We start from the raw sequence: 22,410 nt of genomic DNA, 5'->3' as shown, positions 1-22,410 counted from the left end.
TCTCTCATATCATCTAACTCAGTTTTAGTAGTTTTCAAAACATAGATGTAAACTTCAGCTCTTTAGAAAGTGCTTTGAGTTTGTTTACAGAACCTTTGTTGTATCACTCTAGCTTAAGACAGTCAAGATTTCCTGCTGTCCTGGAAACAGGTTACCCACATCAAAAAAAAATGTAGCTGTTCATTGTCAGAGACTTTTTTTTTTAATCTTTCCATATGCACAGAGAGATGGAGCTCTAGAGAAGAATTGGATCATTAAGCATAGAAAAATATCCCCAGTTATACAATGGGGCTCTGCATAAAGTCTGTAGGAGGGAAATACCAATTTAAAGTTTCTCTGTTCCTACAAACCTTTGATAGCGCTGGAAGTAAATCCATTATTTGCTCCATTACAAACGAATGCCTTGTTATATTCTATCATTTGGTTAAGTCACAGTGCAGAGACAAGAATCTGAAGACAGTAGTGGCCAGTGGATGCAATGGGTACACTGGATACTTAATCACTGAAGGTATTTAATCTCCTTGTCCTATTCTACCCTGTTTCGGTGAAGCAGGCTCTTGTCTGCTTAATCATTTGACTATAACAGTAAATACAAATATTATTAGTGGGATGTTTTATATATAGATATATAAATATGTGTTATATTGGTGAATATACATATCCAAGAGTCATTTATGACTCTATTAATGAGAAGGTGATCTCTAAGGAGAATTCTGAAAAGTATGAGTACATTTTGCAAAGAATTGTTTGTATATTAAAAAAAATTACAAGAAGGAATGTGTGATGTATATCTGTTTTAGTAGGTTACCATTATCAGCTGGAAAAGCAGTTAAAATGCACACTACTAGACTCCCCAGAGCTTCTGACAAGAAGGTATAGAATAGCAGCAGATAGTCTGCATTTAGGACAGGTACTCTGGTCATGCTATGGCTACAGACCATAAATCTACTTTGAGAATAACTGTCTCAGCATTGATTTGTAGGAACAGGACTTTAGCCCCTAAAATAAAAAAAATTAGGGTCAAAGAGATAGTATACAAGGTAACACTCTTGCCTTGCACGTGGCAGACCCCAATATCCTTCCTTCCCAAATTTGGTTTGATATTTTTATATTTTCAGATCACTCATGAGAACATTAACTAGCCTATTCAAAATTTTGGTTCTCACTTTGAAGGGAAGGGAAATTAAGTCCTTTAACATACAGGATTCAGGTGGAAGATAGTATAGGGGATCATGAGCACACAGCGAAACTAGGTTCTGTCCCTGGCATCACATGCAGTCACCTGAATATTTCCTGAAATAATTTGAGCACAGAGCCAAAAGTAAGTCCTGAGTATAGGTAGATGTGATTCCCCATCCCTAAATTTAATATATAAATAAATCCTAAAAGTGAGATCCTCTCCCCAGAAAGCTAATGCCCACAGCAATCCCTCTAAGCAAAAGTGAGATTAAAGATGTGTTCCTTGGAGCAAATTAAAATGTCAGTTCACAGACTAAGACAGAAAGATCCATGGTGTTTTCAAAGTCCAAACCAAGAGTTAGTAAATATATTCTGTAAAAAGTTAGAGTTTCAGGGACTGGAGAGATATTACAGTGGGTAGGGCACTTGCTTTGTAAGCAACTTACTCAAATTCAATCTCTGGCATTCTATATGGTCCTATGAGGACCACCAAGAGTGATCCCTGATTGAAAAGCCAGGAATAATTCCTGGGTCCCACTAGGTGATCCAAAACACACATACACACACACACACACACACACACACACACACACACACACATACACACACACAGTCAGGATTTTAGCCTAAAGAGACAAATGTCTTTACCATACTCAACTCTGCCACTGTAGAATGAGGTATAGGCAGTACCTAAAAGCATGAGCATGGACATGAACATGTTCCAATAAAGATTTATTGACAAAGGCAGAATTTGACTCTTTGCTATAAATAGGCAAACATTAGGGGCTAACTGATATGATAAAAAAAATCACATTGGTGACGGGGTGCACTGATGAAAGGGGGTTACATTTTATGAATGAAACCCAACTACAAACACATTTGTAACCATGGTGCTTAAATAAAGATATTATTAGGAAAAAAAAAAAAGAATCACATAGGCCATAGATATTAGCTTTCCAGGCCAGAGTATGCCGGTGATTAATGAGAAACTAACCAAGTTGGATATATGATATATATACAGGAATGAAACCCATTCTTTATATATAAGACTGCCATAATGCTGTCTTATAGTGGGAAATAAGTACCATTCTTGCAATTCAGCCTCAAAAAGCAATTCTCTTAAGAAGGAATGTTATAGGGCCAAAAAATAATACACTGGGGTAGGGTACTTGCCTTACACACACTATCCCATATGGTCCCCTGAGCCCACCAAGAGTAAGTCCTGAGTGCTGAGTTTGGAGCAAGCCTTGAGTACTGCCAGGTGTGGTTCATCCCAGAAACATAAAATATCTTTTGTTTCAGTGGGCCTTCACTGTATTGCTGGAAATCATCCCTAATTCAATTTTAGGTTAAAAAAAAAACTCTCCTATTTCAAAAAGAATGCATTGACTGCTTTTTCTCAAGACCAGTTGTGTTGTGGCCTCTGTAGAATGAATTTGGGTCAGCCACATATAAAGCAAGAGTCCTTCCCATTGTACTGTCTCTCTAGTCCCTGGAGAGAATAATTTCCTGTTAACACACTATATTCAACTTGATGGTAAATTTTGCTTGCCTGTTCTTCTTTTAATTATAGCCAGCATATTATAGCCTCTTACAGTGCTCAATTTCTACAATCTTTAGTCTAAGCCATTATCAACTATTACCTAAATTATTGCATTTCTTTTAACTCTCATTGCTGCCTCACATTAAGGCTTCTCTTAACAGGTAAAGTCATTTTGTCAAAATATATAAGGTCATGTACTGTGTTGCCAAAAAAAAATCTGTAAGCTTTCCTTCACTAGTAAAAGCCAAAGGTCTTTTAATCCTCACTGGACCTGTTCTTTTGTTACTTCTCTGGCTCCTCTCTTACTCCTCTCTTTGTTCATTCCACAGGGTCACACAGGTCTTTTGATGTTCTTCAAACACTTTAAACCTTCTTATTTTAGCACTTTTTATTGCTGTTTCTTCCACTAGAAATGGTCCTCTTTAAGGTAGTAATCACATAGATTGCACTCTGCTACTTCATACTTTCCTTCTTTCCTCTCTCTTTCTCTCCTGGTAGTGGCAGTGCTCAGTAACTTACTAGATCTGTGCTCAGGAATCACTCCTGATGGAACTTAAGGGACCATCTATAAAGCCAGAATCAAACCCAGGCCAGCTGTATGCAAGGCCTTACTCACTGTCTAATATTTTCAGGTCCATTCTTTTTTCTGAGGGCATTTCCCCACCACTCTTTAAAAATACAGCCTCTTCCAAGAACTATTTTTTATTTTCTTTACTGTTTTATATCTTTCCCTACCAATCATCAATATTCAATATTCTTCTGATCTTCATTTTTCTATCTAGTATACTCAGATGCAAACTCCATAAATGCATCAATGGGCACAATGGATCAGCAAAAAAAAAATTGTGCATTTTCTTGAGTCTAAGGCTGCTGAGTTCAGGAACTGTATGACAAAGCAAAGATACAACTGCCTTATTGGATTAAAGCATTAAAGGTGTGTGTGTGTGTGTGTGTGTGTGTGTGTGTGTATGTGTGTGTGTGTGTCTTATCTTTACTACATCAGTGATAGATAATTTGGGGTGAGGAAAGATAAAATGACTATTTTTTTCTCCAATTTTCCAAATATATATTGAGTATGAAAAGGGAGAGAACAGGGTATAGTAGAAGTCAAGGTCAGATAGATGGCAGAGAGATGTATGAGGGAGAGAGGAAGATGAGAGGACAAGAGGAGAAAACATGAAAAGGAGATAGAAGATTATCTAGGGGAAAGAAGAACAAAAGAGGGTTGAGAGAGGTTGGGGACTAAAGAAGAAAGGGACGATGGAGAAGAGAGAGAGAAATATGAGAGAGAGGAGGGGGGTGAGAGTCTAGTTTCTAATATAAACATTAGCTTTACCAAAAACTTGTTGGAAAGGAACTTGGTACTAAATTGATTTAAGGAAAAAAATTATATAATTCCTACATATGTCACTTTATAAACAATAACTATTCTCACTGCAAAAGTTCTTAGTACTTAAATAATGGAAATAAGCAAACCAAAAGATAAAAATAAAAAAAAACTGGTCCCCATGCATACAAAAAAACCAGAATCTCAAAATAGAAATACAGAGTGAGTATACCATCTTTCTCTGAAACACCTGATGGGGTCACACCATGTTTAATTATGTCTCTCTTCACAATTCCCGATCCCATGATTTTAGAATAAATTCAGATGTGCCCCAGAGTGAAGATTTGCTTTCTGCATTCTCTTTCGGAATGGAGGAAATGCTGCTAATGAGGCAGAATTCAGCTTGGATTTGTTTGATGAGCCGAAAAGCTGACTCTTCAGTTCTCACCCGCAAGCCCCTATTCTAGCAAAGGCGCGGCTGCTTTTCTACCTTGCCATAGAGCACTCCCATGAGGACTCAGTAGTCAAAGTCCATCAGTCAAAAGAACTATTGGTTTCTCATTCTGAGATTTAAAGGTTCAATATTTGCTTGCAGGGTTGTGCCAGGCTGAATAGCACCGAGCTCTGGGAATCTGGCCTCTTCACGGAGCAGAGAGTCTGTTCAGTGAGAAGAGCTGCTTATTTGTTTTAAGAAACAGACACTCAAAAAATGGTGGTGCTGGTGGTGGTGCTGGTGGTAATGGGAGTCAGTTGTTTTCTTCTTTAGATAATAATAGTATTTCTCTCAGTAAGAAGAGATGCTTATTTGTTTAAGAAACAGACACCCAAAAATTAGTGGTGGTGGTAATGGGAGTCAGTTGTTTTCTTCTTTAGACAGTAATAGTATTTCTTTTTTCTCACTTTTATCACATGCAAATAATTGTTAGCTGAAGAACAAGGTGAAAGATTTGGTAGGGGGAGTTAGTATATTTAGCCCTGCTCAAGGTTTATTTCCAACTACTCAATGCTTGGAGTGAGGTTCATTCCTGGCTTTCTTTAGGGGACCATGTGTTGGTGCGGATGGAACCTGTGCATAAGACACATATGCTCAGTCTGTTGAGCTATCACTTAGGTCCCTTATCTCTAAATATATTCCACTGTAAAACTGATTACAGTAGAAAACAGTAGAAAAGTACTCAGTCAGCACAAGTTTTCTCATTTATTGTATGTTTTTCTAACTTTCTAAAGTTAGCTATGCACTTCTGATGGATTAATCCTAATCTAGAGTAAAAAGCAGTCATGGGCAAATTATCACTTTAAGTGGGTAAAATATTAATAATTATTTCTTTTATGTGTAAATGGAAATAATAGAGCCATGGTGGCATTGCTCCTATCAAAAATATACGTGTATCTTTAGAATCTATATTCCTAAGATGGCTCAATTTAACAATGATTTATAACAACAGGAAATGGTAATAGGAAATTTTCCAGGGTGAATTATTTAATGGCAATGACAGTCAGAAATTTGCAAAATGGTCTTTGCCTGTACATGCTCCTATTCATTTATCCTCTTTGAATCTATGTGTCATTATTTTTATCCTTCCTTTATAGTTTTTAATAGCTTGGCTCTATTATATTTTTATGCCAGGTTGAGAAGCCAGAGCTAAAAATAAGGCCAAAAAAACAAATAGCAATGTTTACAATGAAGATTTATTGACTATGTGCCAGGTTTGCAAGATGACACACACACAAAAGTAAGACTCAAGTTCTGCTCACAAGGAGCTCACAATCTAGAGACAGTACAGGTTACAGAGCAAACAACCACTCTTGGAAAAGAAGGACTGCCATGAATGAGATTTGCATAGTGTTGCAAGAACGTGGAAGATGTAATAACTGAGCCTGGCAGAATGATGAAATGAGTGAGAAATTGTGCATAAGATTTTAGATGAGATTACCCTAAGAATTTATAGTAAAGAATTTTTGAGAGCATTGAGGAGACATTGGAATTTCAACAAATGAAAGTACAGGATAAAAACATAGTCAAGAGAGTGTGTCATTATGTCATAAACATAAAGTTTATATTTAATATGGAAGGAGGCATAAGAAAATAGCAGATGAAAATGCTCTTCCTGTTAGTAGTGGAGGAGTCTCACTAAAAATTTCGATCCTGATAGGAGTTCATGAGATCTGTCTGACATAGAGACAAAATGCTCATCAAATGTTTTCAATAAAAATATTTCTAATTAGAGGAGAACTCAGTATCCTTTTGTCTCTCCCTGCAAGTAAAGAAACTAAGAAATCCTATCAGAATTTTGAATGGGGTCTCTGTTCAGACATATTTGTTGATAGTACTGATTCAATGTCTGAATAGGTTATTTCAATGTAAAACATTAGTAAGACCAAAAAAATACATGTAAATACCAAAAAATTTTTTACTAAAATTTTTCTATTCTCTGCAAAGAAATTCTTTTGATTATTGTGTGAATGGACAAAGAAACACTGTTAAAAAGCATGGCAAACAGCTCAGTGACCCAGTCAACTTGTGCTACTTTATAGGATGAAAGGATAGCAGATGTGTTTCCTCACAGATGATTTTTTGGAGAAAATTTTATTTGAAAGGCAGAAAAGAAAAGAGAACTCATGTGAAGAACATAAAAAATAGGTAAATCACTGTAGTCCAGAGGACTGTGATTATGAATTTTATATATTTTGAATGATCTTGATTGGTTGGGTCTACTGACAACTTAAAGTCTGTGATTTTCAGTGAGTTGAGTTAGAGCATCAGCAGTAGGCAATGAGATATATGTCTCTTCCCAGAGGAAGTTTGATATCTTTTCCAAGTCTCATGGCTTGATCTGTGGTTGTCAGTATCTGAGAATATAACTTCCTATTTCAATGGTTTCTTGATGAACCTTTACTTTACAGAATTACGTTTATCTCATGAAATAATTATGATGAAAAATTTTATGTCATGGTTATACTAATGTATTTGATGATGGTGCAATGGTCAAAAAGATGCCAGTGATGACAATTGAACGTCCCTTTGCCTTCCCAGCCTCCTTCATATATTCTCAGGCATAGGATGACAAAGGGAAGTCCACGAGTCACATGGAGAAAGACTGTAGCAATGGGTACAGTATCAGGAGCTCCTCTTTTTGTCTCTAGCTTATCTCCTATACCTCTATCATATTCTACTACCTCCTTATTTATTCCTGGGAACTCCTGCACCATCTTGCTTGCCTCTAACCACCAACTTATGCCCACACAGAGCTCTGATGATGACTGTTTCCATCCAATGAAGCAATGATTAAGCCATGTCTGGTTCAGAGTTGTATTCAGATAGTTGTTAAATGAAATAATATTTCTGAATTCTCCAATATCTAAATTTTAGGAGATTTTATTTATGAATAATGCAATTCTACCTGATTAATATGGGGTAAAAGAGAAAAAGCTTTGGAATTATATAATTTTTGTATTTTTGTATATAACTAACAGGGATTAGACAAGCTACAAGTGACTCGGAGATGTATTATATTCACTATGATAAAACAAAATCAATATGACCTACACTTAAAGGGCTTTAAAAATATTATATATAAAATACAGGGTATTTTGCTTGAAACAACTTAACGAATACTTATTTCCATACTTCTTGTCATAGGTTGTAGTTTAGCATGACAAATACAATAAATAGTGATTAATAATAGAAAAACTAATTTCTGAAGTGATCGAATGTCTTAAAAGAGATAGATAAGCAGCAGCATAGGGAAGAAGAGTGTTAGGAATTTTGAAAGAAAGTCTTTTCTATTGTTAATTTTCTTGTTTGGGGTGTGAGAGAAAATCCATGTTGTCCATTAATTATACTTACCAATTGGTTCTAATTGGCAACTACCCCACAATGAATAAAACAAGCGGGAGTCAAGAGAGAAAAACGGCAGGCATCCTGTCAAAAAACAAAATCTTTGAAATTTCTACAACCCAATGGTCAGAAATACATTTCTTTAACGCAAACCAATCACTCCCGTTATATAAACTTATACATGTAATGGCAACCCATGTTGCACATTCAAAACATATGTAAAACATCATTCAGACTTTTTATATCAGGCTATTATGTCCTATTATCTGTTCAATTTACTAGACCTTTAAAATCAACATCCATTTTGCTGGAAGAAGTTTCCTTTATTATTCTGTTTCAAACTAGATGGATATTATGGTGGTGAAAGAGTCATGTGAGTTAATCTATGACAAGTGCTTGTCACAGTGATTAGCACTTAATACATCTTCAAGAAATGTTAGTAGTTGAATAAATTGTAATAGTCCTTATACATCTTTCCATTTTCACCTTCTAATAATGTCCAAGAGCTAATTCCCACTTCTTTTCTTTCACATTTTCTGATTTCTAGATGTAAAGTATCTTATTCCCAAGTGATTAGGATACTTTTGACCTAAAATAAATACTTTTTTAGATGATTATCCACTTATTTTCCTTTGAAAGAGCAATTGAAACAATGCCAACATGTCACTCAGTATGTGTAATATCATTTTTCTTCACATTTTCCTATTCCTGTCTCATATGCCCAGAAAATAACTGAAGAAGTAGACAGAAATAGTAATAAACATTCTACCTATGTATTCATATATTATATGTCATATATAGACATATAAATGTTTCTTTCCATGAATATATGAATCTGGCAAAAACTATCATTTTATTTTAGTATAATAGGTTTCACAATAATTTGTCTATTCTATCCCAAAGTGTGAGATAAATATAATGGTACTATTATGTCTCTGGAACTCACATACTAATCAAGGTAACTCTGGGATAGAGCACTTAGGCAGCATCTTATTTCAAATGTTGGGCTGTAGTTATAGTAGAGCAGGTAGGGAATTTAGCTTGTATGTGACTGATCTGGTTTTAAGTCCTGGTCTCTGATTACCCTCACTACTGCCAAGAATAATTTTTGAGTGTAAAGACAGAAGTAACTCCTGAGCATCACTGCATATAACCCCAAAACAAAACAATACAAAATTAAATCAGTCCTCTGGGAGATTTTCATAAGCATGATAAGTTCTGTTTTTGTACTATTTTTGTTCCCTTTTGAAAAATAATATTGATAAAGATCATTAGGTCTATGGTTCTAATTCCTTAGGATCAGCTTTGAGGGTCGTCTCAATTTGTGGTAATAGTTGAAAGTTGGCTGTATGAGACATGATAACTTCTACACCTAATTCTTCACATACACTTCAATATCTGGCAGAGCTACCTTCATCAAGATGTACTTACTAAAGCCTAGGTGATGACTCAGGTTCAAAGGGCTAGAACATAGCAACCCTTAGAGTAATCTCAAGCACTGTTATGTAGCAACCCCAAAGCACTGCACCAGGAATAGTCCCCAGCACTAACATATGTAGTTCACCAAGCTCCAAAAAAAATATAGAAATAAAAAAAAATAATAGAAAAAACAAAATCATTTGCTTCAAAGAATGCAAAAGAGGGGTTTTTTATTCTAAATTCTCTTGTATATATAAAATAAGAATCCATTTTATATATACAAGAGAATTTAGAATAAAAAACCCCTCTTTTGCATTCTTTGAAGCAAATGAAGAATCCATGGGGCTGGAGAGATAGCATGGAGGTAAGGCGTTTGCCTTTCATGCAGAAGGTCATCGGTTTGAATCCCGGCGCCCCATATGGTCCCCCGTGCCTGCCAGGAGCAATTTCTGAGCCTGGAGCCAGGAATAACGTCTGAGCACTGCCGGGTGTGACCCAAAAACCACAAAAAAAAAAAAAAAAAAAAAGAATCCATGAATAGCTACTATGTATTTTCCAAAAAGTTATTTAGCACATTACTAAGAAATATAAATTCCATTTGTCAGCACATTCCTTCTCAGGCTAGTCTATCACTGTGTACACTTACTTCCTTTACTAAAGACTATGAACAAAGCTACAAAGAAGCAACAGCACAATTTAGGGAACCAAGCACACATTTGGCTTGTTGAAGCCTTTCCAGAAGAGTAAATTAAAAATTGGTATTTCAGTTGATTAAAACTTTGATGCATGGTTAAAAATGGAAATACCAGTAGGGCTAGTGCACAGGACTTACTCCTGACTCTCTGCTCATGGGTCACTCCTGATAGGTTTGAGTGACACTGTGGGTGTCAGGATTTAAATCTGGATCAGCTGCATGCAAGGTAAACACTTTATCCAGTGTACCTAGCCCCTGTGTAAAACCAAAAGAACCCACTATGGAATATGTATCCTTTATACGTTAGGGAGCATTTGAAATCATTTCAAGGCTAAAGAAACTTCTTTAGACATAGTTAACATAGAAGTTGACTAACCCAAAATATTCTAAAATAATCATATAATTTTGGACAATTTGTTTCTCATTTAAAGGATTTTTGTAATTTCCAAAGTTTGTGCAAAATTCATCAACTACATAGCTTCAAAAAGTTTACTGGCAAAGAGTAAAAGAACAAGATATAAAGCATGCTATGGAAATTATTTTGACATACTAGTAACAATAATAAGATGAAAATTAGTAATATATAGCAGTAATTATGTTATTTATTATAACACATAAAGGCATACTGCATGTGAGAATGGAAGATACATTTTGTTTTACATACAAATGTTAGATAACCATTAATAACCATCTGGAATGCATGCTGAAAAGGTGTAGCAAAAAGCTGTGTTTGTGCTATTCAAATATCTATCTTCCTTTATTGTGAAAAAGTTTAGTTGGCTAAACATTATGTTTTATAATCCTATTATACTAGGTGTGAACATATGACTAAATGAGATACCTTAATGGGAAGACTGAAGTCTTTCACACACCTCTTTTCCTGTTGTCCAGAATGTAGATATGATAGTGTAAATGGACTTTGAAAACAGTGATAAACTGGGTAGACTAAAAATATTTGAGATCTCAAATTCTGACAACAATGTCACTACAACCCCAGATCTGAAATCTTACCGATAATGTCATTATCATCAGGTGTAAACTTGTCTCAGTGTGGCATCCATAATTTCAGGTTATTATTACAACCAATAGAATCAATGTCTTAAAGGATGATAATTATTGAGCTATACCAGTGCTCAGTGACTCATATGTCCTTCAGTGTTTTCAGTCTTGACCAGGGACAAGAGACCCAATAGTTTTCTGCCAATTTTAACTTGTTTGGATATCTAATTTATTTTCCAGAAGCTCTCATTAGTTACTATAATTAGAAACTGTAATAAGTAATCTTAGACACTTTTTTTCTTTTCATCTGCCTCTCTGTACTATATTGACTACTTCAGGTTTGGTCTCTTGTTATTTGGTATAAGTTCAAAGAAATAATATTAGCAGAAATCGTAAGATGAAAATTAATAACATATGCAGCAGTAATTATGTTATTTATTATACACAAATTATGACAATTCTTTTGTTTCTTGGGATATTGTATGCTTATTTCATGGAACTGTCATTGCAAATACTGTTTTGATTTTTTAAGTGCACATTTACATATAATGTTACTGAGTCAAATACTTAAATTTCTTTCATGTCTAATGAGCATCTCTATCACTTGCTATGCACAACATAAACATTAGTTTAGTGACAAAGAATTGGAAGTTCTTTAAGGATGTCAATGGTATTCTCTAGAAATGTGACTTATGCCAAATTCATAATGTAACAATAGAAAATAATATGTATAAGGGTTTACTACATAAAGAAATGAAAGACCTTCTAGTAATGAAATGTGATTTAAAAAAAACTCTGCTATATTGTGTCTATATAATGTTTTATTTAATAAATATATCCATAATTTAAGTTTTTTGGGCCACACCCCGTGACACTTAGGGGTTATTCCTGGTTATTTGCTCATAAATCACTCCTGGCTTGGGGGACCATATGGGATGCTGGGGATTGAACCTCGGTCCATCCTAGGTTAGCGTGTGCAAGGCAGACACCCTACCGCTTTGCCAATGCTCTTGCCCCATCTCATTTAAGATTTATATTACTACCTTACTTTCCTATTTTCAAAATAATTCTCAATAGTAATTTATAAACAATTAAAGTTTTCTCTATAATATAAAAATCTTTCACTAGAACCTTGATTTATTAAAATTTTCCATGGGTAAAGAATTTTTGTAAGCATGCTCTCTATGACTCTATGGGTTAAGCAAACCCATTTATGGGCCCTTGCTTCCTCCCCCAAGTCAGCTTTCACAGTGGACTGGAGGATTTCTCTGAGCATTAAAGATGGTGACAGCAGAGCTCCAATGTAGAGTACATTTCTGTAGTCACTGAGCCTGAAATAGATAAAGCAGTGGTGCTGAGAGCAGGTTCTGCTGAATTGGAAATTCTGATCTGATTTACTCCATCAGTCAGTTATAACTGATAAGCAGGTCGATGTGTCTTTTCAAATGAAAAATAGCTTCCATACAACCTATATGGCAGAAAGGTCAAATCAAATCCATTTAAAGTTCTCAAATATACTGACAGTTTTAACATAGGGGGTGACTTTGGGCCTTACACAGAAATGAACAGAGTCAGAGCACCTACAGTTAGAGACAAGAAAGCTCTTTATAGCAAGTGATGATGTCAGGATCTGCAGAAGATCTGGGTTGACATCCAGCCTATATTGAGGATTGAGAATACCAAAGTCTTCACAGGTTGTTAATTATTTTGAAACTAACTGCTGGCTCTCTGTTGCTGCTGATTCTACTATGTCTTTAAACTAAAACAAAATCCTGTGGAAGGGTGTGGGCCTGCTGAATCAGTTGAAGGCTATTGGAAAGGCCTGGAAAAAAAAGAAAACTCAGAGTTGTGTCTCCAAAGGGACGTGACTGGCATTGGAAGGCAGGAATTCTTCATGTGAAAATGTTCTGCATGTGGCAAAATATAGACATTTGTGTCCCTCTTGTATTATTCAGGAGCTCCTGCAACTGCTTTAGTCCCAAATCTCTCTATTGCAAGGGAGATATAGTTAATCACCTGGCTAAAGACCAATACAACTAGTATGTTTAAGAACTATGGGGCCAGAGCACTAGCATAGAAGATAGGGCATTTGCCTTGTATGTAGTTGACCCTGGTTTGATCCCTTACATCCCATATGGCCAACCCAAGCCTGCCAGGAGTGACTTCGAGAGCAGAGCCAGAATTAACCCCGGCATCCTGTGGGATATAGCACCCCCAAAAGAAACAAAAACAACAACAAAATTAATGACAAATTGGTGGTGAAGCATCAAAGAGTCAAATGATGCAACCACAAGTACTTATTTTAGTTATGGAAATGTCATTGAAATAAAAACTTATAATTGACATATGTTGACTCAGAGATGATCTTTTTCTACAGAGAAATTCTCATGATGGATTTGATATGATCTGCATCAGCTTGATATTGATGCAACTCACATATCACACATCCACAGAGAAGGGAAATATTTATTTTTATTATAAAACACATCAGAGGTGACCTTCTATACCAGAAGACATCATCATTATTTTGTGTATATACACACTAATCAATGAATAGCTTGAGATGACTTAGGTACTATATGATTTGACTTTTCATGGTGGGGGTCTGGAGAACTCTTACTAGTAATATCTTTAAATGCAAAATTTGATTATGTTTTATGAATTCTGAAATAATTTCTGCTTCTGTATTTTTGAACTGCCACAGGCCAGAATCCTTTCATATGTTGAAGTCACATCAGACATGATGATGTGAACAGGAGTTCCCTGCCAGTTTCAACTTATATCTTCAATAATGGGGAAGTATTTCTATTTATTATAAATGTTATATCCTTGCCTTTAAATTTATACAAGGAAGCCACACTGCTGGGGATTTTTATAATTTTCAGTTTAAAGAATTATAAGGAAACAGTAGGAAAAAAGTAGTCTAATTTTATATTGCACTAAACAAAATCAAGTACCTAAGATTCAGTTTAAGTTGTAAATACTTACATTAAAAACTCTATGTCGCTATTAAAAGAAATAGAAGTATACATAGAAAATGGAAAAATATCCCATTTAATCAATTAAAGATTGTTTAAATGATCAACTAACCCAAAGCATCATATAAACTCAAATGCAATCCCTATCAATATTCAAGTGACATTTTTCAATGACATAAAACAAATACAACTAAATCTAATGTGGAATCACAAACTCCCTGGTTAGTCAAATCAATCTTGATAGGAGAGAGAACATATTGCACAAATATAGTCCCCAAAGCCCCACAAGGAGTGACCCTGAGCATAGAGGTAGGAGAAAATGCTGAGATTCACTGTGTATGGCCCTCAAAATATAAACACACAAAAAAATAAAAACAAGAACAAAAAATATCTTGTAAATAAAACATATGGGCAGCATCAAGAATCAAATTTCCCCACGAGAGTTCCTAATACTGCTCCAGCATCAACCAGGGGAGGTTCATACGACATCCTGATGAGAAGGAGGAAACAGCAACAATTTGATCTAAGGGCAGGTTGCCCTACCTCATCACCTAATGGTGAGATGAAATCAGAAGACGTTCCGTCCTTTGGTCTGGGCTTATTATTAAAAAAAAAAAAGTCTAATTCAAAATGACATAAGATAGTACCTCACACAAATAAAAATGACTTTTATAGAAAAACAAAAAACACCATAAATAGCAACTTTGGTCTGGGATGTAGAAGAAAAGTGACCCATCTATTGTTGGTGGGGATGTAAACTCACCCAGTCTAGGGAAAATAGTATGAAATTACTCAAGTCTTTTAAAATTGAATTCCCATAATATCTAGCAATTCTGCTCTGAGGTATGTCTTCCAAGAAAATATAAATACTAATCTAAAAGATATATGCCCACTTGCAATTTCATTGCAATAGTGTTTTTAATTTCCAAGATCATGAAACAATCCAAGGTCTTAACAGATGAATAAAGAAGCTGTGGTTGATATACACAGTGGATTATTGCTCAGGTATAAGAAATTATGGAATAGTTTGCTACAACATAAATGGAACTGATAAGCAAAATAAATAAAAAATGATTTCATTAAGTCATTATATATAGGAAATAAAATTAGTAGGTAAGAAAATAAAGCAAAACAATATATGTCAAGTGGAAACAAGCTCATAGGGTGTAAGAAATATAGCACAAAGATTAATGAGCTTGCATTAATTCTATCTCCAGCATACCACATAAGGTTTCCTGAGCACCACCAAAAATGACTCTTGAGGACAGAGTCAGGAGTAAGTATTGATCACTGCCACATACAGTCCCCAAACTAATCCCCCACAAAATAAGGGAAAACAAATCCATAGATCACTAACAGAACTGAGGATGCTTAATATAGATTTCAGGGGAATGAAAAAAAAAGGGTCCTATGGACTGTGGTGGAGGGCTATTAACACTTTGGTTGCAGGAATGATAACACTGTACCCCTAATTCACCTGTATTTATACTTGAGCAAACTCATGTTAACTCTGTAAAATTAATAAGAAATAAGAATTGAAAGGCAATATTTTAAATATTTTGACCAGCCAAGAGTAGAATTTAGTAATGGTAAAAAGATACTTGTGAGACTTCTATATGAATGATGGCATGTAATAATATATTTATTAATGCTTGTATTTTAAAAGAATTATGGAATTCTTGATCCAATATTTGCATTATGTTGATGCTGAACTAAAAATATTTTAAATACATCCTATGTGAGTCAAAACAAGTTTATAAGATGTTTTTGCACTGAAATATTTATTTCTGAAATAGCATATTGTTTGAATTTCACTCAAAAATGTTCAAAAGATGGGGCTGGAGAGATAGCACAGCGGTAAGGCTTGCATACAGAAGGACGATGGTTCGAATTCCGGCATCCCATATGGTCCCCCGCGCCTGCCGGGGGCGTTTTCTGAGCATAGACCAGGAGTAGCCCCTGAGCGCTGCCGGGTGTGACCCCACAAAAAAAAAAAACAAAAAAAATGTTCAAAAGATAATATTGTTTCATTTATCCGGGATATATACATATATAAAAACATAATATGTTGCTGATAGTTACAAAAGAAAATTATATTTTTTGCTGTTATAAAACTTGAAATAACAACCCAAATACATACAAAATATGCTCCAGAAAATTTTAATTAAGCTTCTTACATGAAATTTTCTGAATGGTGCCTTGGTTTTTAGTCTTTTAGCTAACATATTTATTGAGCAGCTACTATGTTCCCAATGGTGTGCTATGTTGATTCAACCTACATAATTATATGAAGATAATAAAAAATAAAAGGGATTAGTAATATGATCTTTGCCTACTTAAATAGTTGAAAATTAGTATGTGCATTAATTGGATAGCACTAATTAAACGTTGCATAGTCTTAGCTCCTTGCCTTTCTCTTCCTTTTCTCTTCCTTCCAGGCAGTCCTGACACACACACTCAATCCATGTCTATACTATTTTACTCTTCAGGCTGAATATAGCTGGGAGACACACAATTCTGATCATTCATGCCACACTAAATTCATGACCACATATATCACTGTGGTCCAGTTACTGCAGGGAGACTGACATTTCCCCAGTCCCTTCATTCTCCCAGTCTATGTAAACAACTTTCTCTCCAGCCTAGACCATATACTTGTTCCCCCTTCCATGTACATAACCAATGACCTACTGTATTGTATTCTTAGACATCTTTTCTATTTACAGAGTTCTTATCTTTCCTGGACGTGTTCCTTTTTACCCACATCTGTGCCTGTACTCTTGGCCTTCTCTCCTGCTTCAGAGAATGAAATTAATTCCTTTTTTTACTTCATGCAATTTCCTTGAATCTCATGTCTCCTCAACACATTGTTTGATTCTTTTGAAATTGGTCTTCAACTTGCTTTTCTTTATAATGGACTCAACTCCATCCCTAGGTGCTCTTTCTTAGTTCCATGTCTTTCAAGAGTAGCCTGATGCCTCTAACACACACACACACACACACACACACACACACACACACACACACACACACACACACGGCAAATTCACAAAGAGTAGAAGTAGAACAGTGGTTAAATGGGCATTAAGGAGGGAGTAAAGGGAACTTAGTGCTTAATGAAGTGACAACTTCCATTTCAAAAGATGAAAAATTTCTGGGAATAATGTTAGGGAACATAGTAGGGAAGGAGCTTGCCTTGCAAGTGCAGTGCCAGGAGTGAGCCCTGAGCACCAAGTATGTCCAAAGATAGAAAAAAGTAAAATACTGGGGATGGATTGTAGTGATAATCATATAAAATAAATATTTTTATTTCAATTATCCAGTTTTTGCTACCCCCAGTATCATACTAATTCAAACCACTATTGTCTGGTCTCTCACCTGCATCACTGATAGCCTCTTAGCAGCATCTCCCTACCTTTAATTTGCCGCCTATCTTAGTCTGATCTCTACACAATAACAGCAGAGTGAGTTTTTAAATCATCTGAGAAATCCTATAGCCTGCCAGCTCAGAACTCTGTTGGAATAAAACCTAATACTTTACAAAGGTCTTTTATTCTTGAAACACCTGGTGCCTTTGTCCCTGTTTTCACTTTCCCAGAAAGCTCTTTCCATTGTTGGCTCTAAGATTCCATTCATTTCTCTGATTACATGTCATCTCTTCTTAGAAGTCACTACTGAGCTGTGCTATCCTCCCAATATAAATGGGTATGTGCACAAATGTGCATATTAGTATTTGTGCATATAATTTCCTCTGTCTTATTGTCATTTTTCTTTTAATTTTTTTTGTGAGATGCTAAGAAGCATGTGGCAGGGAAGATAAAACCCAAAGCCTCATGCATGGGAAGTTTATACACTATCATTTTATGTCACCTCCTATATCTTCCCCCCTCCCTCCCTTCTTTTTGTTTCTCAGACACACCCAGTAGTGCCCAGATGCTAATCATGGGCAGTGACTGGGAAGGGCTCCCTGAACTGTTCAGGAGGACTATCACTCCATTCCTTTCTGCTTTTTGTTCCTAAATAGTATTTTCCTACCAGACATCATGTATTTACTTGTTTAGTCACACAGTTTACTCCGTTTGTCCCTCTTGATTTAAGCTCAGTGAATTGTTTTCTGCTTTTTTTCTTTTCTAACATCTTAATCATGACTGGTAAATAATAATTTAAAAACTATCTGTTTAAGCAATTATAAGAATTGTTTAAAGTTTTATATTTTAAATATGACATATGAAAAATTTTGAGTGGAACTGTTTCAATGCAGATGTCCTCAAAAGTAGAACATCTAGAAGAAATTTTCTGTAAGATGAAACCTTCCAGTAAACTGTGATGATAATTTAAGACTTACTGTTGACAGCAGGAATGAATGGAGGAAGGGAAGAAGATAATAGATGCCTACGAGAGTGCCAAGGAGAAGCTAAGATATCAGGGCTAGTAACATGTTATTAGTGCTAACTGGAATGTTGATTAAAAAAAAAAGGTTTCCCTGGACAACATTCACTTAATATTTAAGGAAATTTTTTTCTGGAAATGGTCACTTCTCTAAGAAATAAATAGACTTTGAGGAAGACATTGTGGTACACAACTCACCCAGAGTGAAGAGAAATGGCAGCAAAGAAAGAAAATATTGAGTGTACTAGCATAGCCTCAGGGACATTCTAGAGTCAATCCTGGAATGATAGGAAGTTAAGGGAGTTGAACCACCCTATAAAGCCCTATAAAGCTTTAGTAATGAGCAGTCCACTGGAATCCTATCAATAAAATATTTATCACACTAGTTTGTATAGTGATATATAATAAATTCTAGCAATAAAAGGAAGTTTGAGAAGTACTGGAATGCATGTGCATAAAATAAAATAAAATAAAAATTTAAAAAGTAAGCTTGAGGCTGCAGCAATAAGACAGTAGGTCGGATGTTAGTCTGGCACATGGCTGATCCCTGGCACCCATTATGTTCCCCTGAGCCTTATAAGGAGTGATCCCTGAGCTGAGAGTCAAGATAAAGTCCTTAGCACATCTGGGTGTGCTTCTCTCCAAAAAATCCAAAAACAAAATGTAAGATAAAGTAATATTATTAAGAAAATCGGAAGAAAAAATATATTTACATTGTATGTGTAAAGATATACACACGTGTGTGTATTTTTACACACATATATATGTGGGGGAGTCTCCCACATATAATGGTCATGAGGGCCAGGAGGCCAACGTGCCTCTTCAGTGATTCTCAGTCAATCTGACTGGTAGTTCATTCCAGGGGATCAAGATGATGTGTTGCTATGATCCTGCAGTGGAGAGGATCACCCAGGACACCCAACAGTGCCTTAAGGGTATACCTAAGGCTATTAAACTGGCTGCCTGTACCACAGCCCTCATGTTATCTCTTTAGCCATACATTTGCATAATTTTTTTTGTTTTTGTTTTTGGGCTACACCCTGTAACTCACAGGGGTTACTCCTGGGACTGCCCTCAGAAATTGCTGCTGGCTCAGGGGAGCGTATGGGACGCTGAAGATTGAATCCAGGTCTGTCCTGGGTCAGCCAGGAGCGAGGCAAATGCCCTACAGATGCGCTATTGCTCCTTCCCCACATTTGCATAATTTTAAAAAATAAATGTATAATCGGGGCCGGAGTAGTGGCGCAATCGGTAAGGTGTCTGCTTTGCCTGAACTAGCCTAGGATGGACCGTGGTTCTATCCCCCTGCATCCCAAATGGTCTCCCAAGCCAGCAGCAGGAGTAATCCTTGTGTATCATCGGGTATAGCCCCAAAACCAAAAATAAATAAATAAATAAAATAATAAAAATGTATAACTAGAACTTTGTAGTCAAAAGTGTGCTCTTTAAAACTCAAATGTACATTAAGGTTAAAAAGTATATTTTGTGTTATGGTGTTTCAGCTTATTTTACTGTAGTTTCTAACTTTCAAGAGACTAACTTGGCCTCCAGAAATGGAATTACACAGTTGTTTTAGATTTCCTAAATGTTTGATAAAGAAAATGAAAAGGGATTAAGAATAAAATGTGTGAGTACACTTATGAATAAAATTTGATTTTCAATAGAAAGAGCAACATTGCTCTTATAAAGAAACAAATATTATCCAGATTTGAAAGTAGAATTGTTCTAGAACAATGACTCAGAGTTACATCAAAGGTTTGTATTCTGTTTTGAACATTGCCTTTTCCCCTTCTTTTGGGGTACTGTTCTTAAGCTCTTGTGTTTTCAGTGCATACTTGGCTTTTGTGCTAATGGAACAGAAATCTCTAGATTCTGCCCGATTCCCATACGCCTGGGTCTCTTCTTAAGTTTTCTTCACTCTCTACTTCTCCTGCAATTATGAGAATCCTAGGATTTTCATTTTGAGGTGCTGCCCACCATCTTTGTTTCCTGAGATTACGAGCTCAGGGACATGGAAATTTCAACACTGAAACTGCGAAAGCTATTGGTAAACTGGAATAAGTTGTATATCCCTATAGAACTAGGGTGGTAGAACTAACTCATGACATAACTCATTATGTGACTGGAAGATCCCCATCCTGTGCCTTTTAACTTCTTGTGATGTCAGGGTTCTCTGCAGAGAATTTTTAACCTTCCTTTTCCTATTTAGTCACTTTCATTAAAGGAATGCCTATGAAGTTTAATGAAGCTTCAAAACAGTCCCCAAAGCCAGGAGGAAAATTAAATTAATAAATGATGGTGATTACAATGACCAGGATTTCAATGGTTTCATCTGCACAGACTCAATTAAAACCACTCAACTCACACTGTGGGTTCAATCTTCACCCAAACTGTAGGCTTAACCCTGTTGTGGACTTGAAACATTCCAGGAGTCTCAAGCTGGACTTCTTTGATCTGGAGTTTCAGATAAGTCTCTGTCTTTTTTTTTGTTTTGCACATTAGTCCCTTGATAGTGTGCCCCTAATCTATCTGTCTCCATGCTACAACCTGTATTAATTTTACAGCAAGGGTTCAAATAACTTTTGTTCATTATTGAGCACTGAACTTGGCCTTGAATATGCTCCTTATCTCCTTCCCACCCTTTTCTCTCCTTTTAGGTTACTCCTCTTTAGGTTCTGATTTTTAACCTTATAGTGAAAGAGGAGTAATACTGCAGTTTCTCAAGCCCTAAATAATACCCCTATTTTTCTATCTTATCAAACATTAAAATAAAATTCAATGTTAACAGAAGAAAATCTACTGACCATTATATGCTTTATTATAATTGCACTCTACAGGTCTCTGGGTCAAATTTCTAGCTTTTCTACACTTTTTTTATTATCTCTTGGCAAAGACAGTTGAAAACTATATGGATCTTAGAGTTTCCACATACAGCTGTACTTCAGTTATTAAAACCAAAATGGGTTATTCCACACTTTCCTGTAAAGCAGAAGAAAGAAGGCATAAAACTTGACTGCTTAAACAGCAACTGTTCTAAAAGTAGAAACAGAAAAGACAGGCTTGAGAAAATGTGACATCCCAGTTGGGGAAAGAAGGGTCTCTCGAAAGGTAAACCCATTTATGACAGCTGCAGAGAAAAACCAAGATGAGAGAAAATCCATGTGGCCAAGTTGAATCTCTTGAAAGTGGGTTTATCTAGAGAGGAACTTTCTGTTGTTTGGATTTGCAGACTTTGAAATCAGTTCATAAGATCTAATTTCTACATAAGACATTCAGTGATCACAAAGTTTGAACCTTTCCTAAAGGCTTGGATGTTACTTTGTGAAAACAAGTTGAACTTCAGTTAGTGAGGAAAATGACTAGATGACTTAATTCTTCAATCATTTTTTCAATGCCAGCCACTTAGTGATCTAGGGAGCTTGCTATGTTTTCTTTTTATAGTTAAAATGAATATCTACACAATAAACACAGCACAGGGCACATGTACTTATGTTTAGGAAAAAAACACATGCACTATGTGGTACAAATACATAGACACATATATATAAATATTTGTATATGGTAAATAGAATAAATACACAGAGTTAAAAGTTTCATCAAGTTAGATGTTAGTTAAGTTGAGACAATGTCAGTTTACTTGAAATGCCTTGTTAATATCAAAAATGGGTATTTTTCTTTTCCTTTCATTATGTTTAGCTTCTAAAAATCGCTAATAAACAGAAGCAATTTCCCCAGGGATATTTTCCTCCTTAGGGTATTGTGAAAAGGAAATAAGAAAACTTTGGAAAGAAAAGCTTATTTGAATTTACAAGTCTCAGATGGGCTTGAATTTTTCATGCCTGATAAATGAATTTAAGCCCATTAATTGTGTAATCACTTTCTTTACCTCTCATTTTCCTCCAATGCACAACTTCCTCTAATCCTGAGCATTGGCCCAGTTGAAATAAGACCAATACTTACATTTTTTTATATGCCGGCACGATGTATTTAAAGATATTCTCAACTACTTTCTAGGAGCTATGACAATGGGAATAGGGCCCACTT

General features: G+C 35.6%; 1 protein-coding gene across 1 annotated transcript in view; it reads right to left on the bottom strand.

Annotated features, from left to right (window-relative positions):
* The window catches only part of TRPM3 (transient receptor potential cation channel subfamily M member 3), a 621,182-nt gene that overhangs the window by 291,688 nt on the left and 307,084 nt on the right, over positions 1 to 22,410 (bottom strand). Inside the window, 1 exon segment of the mRNA XM_049770922.1 lies at positions 7,897 to 7,971. Coding sequence (XP_049626879.1) covers positions 7,897 to 7,971 — 75 coding nt within the window.

This window comes from Suncus etruscus, chromosome 3 (assembly GCF_024139225.1).
Source record: "Suncus etruscus isolate mSunEtr1 chromosome 3, mSunEtr1.pri.cur, whole genome shotgun sequence".
NCBI lineage: Eukaryota > Metazoa > Chordata > Mammalia > Eulipotyphla > Soricidae > Suncus > Suncus etruscus.
The sequence above is the reverse complement of the archived record's forward strand: the minus strand, read 5'-3'. Positions and strand labels throughout refer to the sequence as shown.